General features: G+C 26.8%; 1 protein-coding gene across 7 annotated transcripts; it reads left to right on the forward strand.

Annotated features, from left to right (window-relative positions):
• LOC149889115 (uncharacterized) lies at positions 1–2,914 on the forward strand. Of its 7 annotated transcripts, none has more exons than XR_016452887.1 (6): positions 1–76; positions 295–318; positions 1,531–1,560; positions 1,636–1,656; positions 1,925–2,596; positions 2,691–2,906. XR_016452887.1 is itself a non-coding variant. In XM_090088613.1 (6 exons), exons 2-6 carry the CDS (start codon positions 295–297, stop codon positions 2,140–2,142), a joined length of 309 nt encoding a protein of 102 aa, XP_089944739.1. In that variant the 5' UTR covers positions 21–76; the 3' UTR covers positions 2,143–2,913. The 7 variants fall into 7 exon arrangements, 5 of the variants coding, with proteins under 5 accessions (XP_089944737.1, XP_089944739.1, XP_089944741.1 ...); XR_016452886.1 differs by having other exon boundaries at positions 1,925–2,603; positions 2,691–2,904; XM_090088613.1 differs by adding an exon at positions 543–558 and having other exon boundaries at positions 21–76; positions 1,925–2,913.
• The last annotated feature ends 1,010 nt before the right edge of the window (positions 2,915–3,924 follow it).

A 3,924-nucleotide genomic window follows, 5' to 3' on the forward strand; every position in this document is an offset into this window, starting at 1 on the left:
ACAATGAATTAAGAAATGATACTTAAATTGTAAAAGCGAATGATCGTCAGGATGAAATACATAACATATATAGAATGTAGTCGTCTTAATACTATATTTTGTTATAATTAAATGTTATAAATTGCAGTTCGTATATGTTTGCTGATGTAAACTAACTTTACAATAATAAAATGCTTTAGACGAAAATTTTTCTAAGTTAATTCAATCCAGAAAGATTAAATTATTTTAGTATTGAAGTAATTAAAGAGGTTTAAGAAAGAATCGACTTCAATATCTGTTTGCTTTTCTGTTTAGATGACAACAGCATTATTGGAGAAAGTAAGTTAAAAAGCATTTTTACTTTTTTAAAAAGGAAAGAAAAAAAGAATTTAAAAATTATAATCTAAAAAAAAAATGTTAAATTACACCAGGTTGTAGAAAATAGTTATTGTTTAATGTAAGGTTGTAGACTGTTAAAGCAGATTGAATAGATCAAAGATCTATTTAATCTACTTAACCTACTACCAAAGTGAAAATTCACTATCAATTGTTTTTCTGTTTAGTTCACAATAAAGAGAGGTAGTAAGTTTAAAAGGATTTTCATTTCTATAAAGTAACTAAAATGTTTTTTATAATATTGTTGTTGAATTGAGTAAAACAGCAGGTTTTATAATTTTATACAATATGCTCAAGGACTTAGGTCCTACTTAAAATTGTCAATAATAAAAAGGAGATGATTAAAATTCTCAGTAAGACAGCCTTTAATTATTTTATTATTTTCTTTAGTTGATTAAGAGAGACCTAATAAAGGTATTAGTTAGATTAGTTAAGTGAATTTATTTTTAAAAAGTTAAACAGATATTTTAATATCTCTACATTTAAGTGCTTTTATTGTTTAAACACAGAATTGAAGACTGAAATAAGTCAGTGCTTTTGCTGTTAGATATTTGTTAATAGGAATCTGTTTATTTGTACTGTAACTGGAATTTTAAAACTTCAAATACTGTAGTATTTTTTCTTTTAGGGGAGTTGGAAAAAAACTATGATTAGTATAGTAAAATGAAGCACTTATATCTGTGTCTCAAAAGTCCAAAATCGGTTGTCACATTTTAGAAATTATTCAGGAGAAAGAAAATACTAAAATAATTAGTCTGGCTTATTCTTGATGATTAAATTTGTTTTTTTTTTTTTGTGTTTTATTTAATTTGTCTTGAGGCACATGAAATATAATTTTGAAAAAAATAAAAAATAAAGAGTTAAAAAAAGTAAGTCATTTCTGGACAACAAAATTTATCCTTGAACATTGTGGGGACACCAGACCCTCTATATTGACCTAACTTTGTTTCACATTGTCGTAAGACAACAGTCCTAATACCTCTGTAGATACTGAAAAAATTAAAAATGTCTCATACACTTTCACAAAAAACTGGATAACCGACCTTTACTTTCTGCGGTATAGATATTAAGATTTTAAGTTTTAGTTTAGTTCATGGTTAATTTTAGTTAACTTTTTGTTAGTTTGAGCCTCATTTATCTTTTTTCTTACTTTAGACAACTTTATGGAAGAAATGAGAAGATTAGGTAAAAAAAGTTATAATTATATATTTATATGTAAATATTATCTTAATTATTCTAAAGTATAATTTTTGTCTTTAGTGTCTGGTAGAAGCATATCTGGTAGGGTAGTGTTTAAAATTTTATATTTTATATGGAGAAATATGCAACAGGTGAAAGAATTATTTAATATAAATGTGACAATTCTAAAATGTTAGCATATTACTCATTTTTATTAGAATTAATTTTTTTACAAGTTAAACTCGTTTCAATTGTTTAAAAATATTTTTAGCAACTTCTTCATCCTGTGAAAATGGTGAAGTTATGCTTTATATTTTGATTAGATAAAATTGCAAATATTTCTAATTTATCTTTCTATTTGTAATTTTAGAGCTGTTACCATTAGAGCAGTATCGAAGTTATCGCACCCAACACCCAGCGCCTCTCTCGGAAAGGTCTTTCAATAAGTGGTGTAGTAATGGCGGTATGAATGAGCCAACTTTTAAGTGGAAACCTTATCCATACCGGGGTGTTGGGGAAACACCGAAGGAAAAACAGCAACCAAATGGCTGTAAATGTCATCAATCAGAAAAGATATTTATAACTTGATTTCTGATATTGTAATATTTTTTTGTATTTTTTTTTTAATAATATTGTATTTTTATTTTATAAATAAAATTATTTGTTTTTACCAATTAAGCTTAGATATAGTTAAATATATTCATTCCCAATATTATAACATGTTGTTACATACCATTGTTAAAAATAAATAATTAGTAAATTAAATTATTGAACTCTTTTAAAAATTTTCTATATGTCAAGAAAATATACTAAGATAAATTAATGCAATTTATTTCAAATTGATTATTTATCTTTGATGTTTATAGTTCGGCTGCTTTGTAGCATTTGTTATTTTGGTTTTTAATTAAAATATATTAAATCCATCATGTCTTTTAAATTTAACTAAAGTTTACTAAAATCCAACATGATATGACATCATAAATTAACTCCGACAAACTGCATCATGACAGAAGTTCAATGGGAACAGGTTACTGAAAAGGGAGTAAATTGTACTACAGTTTTTTGTTTTTGTTTTTATTTTGTTTTTTTTTCTCACTCTTTTTCTGTTTACATATCTGTTAAAATTTTTATTTTAGGTTATGTTATATGACGCATTAATGTAGTATTAAAGATCAAAGCTCACATACTTTTTTAACTTGTTATGCACATGTTTGATTGTAAATTAACTTTCTTGTTTGAAACATTTGTACTTAGCTTAGATGTTTCTAATAAATTTATTTAGTTCAGTGTATTTAACGATTCATAAACAATATTCTTTTTTAAAGTAACATGGAACACGAGGATGTCGAAAAATGGAAACATGAAAGAGTCTATTATCATCATAATAATCCAATTAAATTTTGTCTTATAAAAAACAATATTTCATTGCTATTTAATCGTCAATTAAAACATGATTCAATCTATTATTTTTGTCAGTAACTAAAAACGTATTGTTTAAAATTTAGTAATGCAAAGAAAAATGCCTCTATACACTTACATGTCCGCTGTTGATAAATAATGAAATAATGTTAAATATGTAAATTATTTTACCTCCGCATACTTTTTATTTAATACATATGGTTTAATTTTTTTTCAATTTGAAGGCGTTCTTCTAAAAGGGAATTAGCAGGGGTGAGGAGTCGATAAGCTGCTACGTCCCTCGACTCCCTCATAAGTAACCACTTTTAACAGCACATACTGCAGTAAAATGTCAACATTGGCTACTTCATCACTATGATACAAATAATTCAACCAGTTAGTGCTTTAAACTATTTATTAGAAAATAATTTCTGAACAAACAACTTTTCTATACTCCTGTTATGCAATCAACTCTAATGTAGTCACTAATAAGATTATGAATTTGTCAAAATCATGTTTAAAATATTGTCAGTAGGAGAGAAAGAACTTGTTCATCTATAAGTTCATATTCTTGAAGAATCTCTTCCACCAAGACCTGGAGAAATTCATTGGTGCCTTCCAGTTGTTGCAAACTGCAATTCCAATTATGCCTGGATATCCTACAGCTATCAGAGCATCATGAGACTTGTAGTTCTGTAACAACTGGAAGGCTAGAGTTTGATACTTGTGCTTTAAAGAGACAGAATATAAAATATTTTAATGAGTAACATCAGTAAAATCCATATAAAAATTATGAAACTTTGAAAGATTTTTTTAAGCTGGAGTCGGAGTCAGTACAATTTTTCCGACTCCGACTCCAGCCAAAATGAGCTCCAATTCCACAGGCCCTGGGTATTAGTTAAGGTTTCGCATCTTTAATTTGTGGAAAACAGCTACTATAAATTAGGTAACAGATCCAACATGACACATACT

Source organism: Hydra viridissima, unplaced genomic scaffold (assembly GCF_058129835.1).
Source record: "Hydra viridissima isolate aposymbiotic clone 2 unplaced genomic scaffold, HvirCarnegie_v1 scaffold_5, whole genome shotgun sequence".
NCBI classification, from domain to species: domain Eukaryota; kingdom Metazoa; phylum Cnidaria; class Hydrozoa; order Anthoathecata; family Hydridae; genus Hydra; species Hydra viridissima.

Excerpts from the sequence above, each read along its gene's own strand:
- LOC149889115 (XM_090088611.1), top strand. The coding sequence starts at position 40 with ATGATCGTCAGGATGAAATACATAACATATATAGAAT. Across the intron at positions 77-294 it reads ATACATAACATATATAGAAT|ATGACAACAGCATTATTGGA; the intron begins GTAGTCGTCTTA and ends TTTTCTGTTTAG. Across the intron at positions 1,657-1,924 it reads GTCTGGTAGAAGCATATCTG|AGCTGTTACCATTAGAGCAG; the intron begins GTAGGGTAGTGT and ends TTGTAATTTTAG.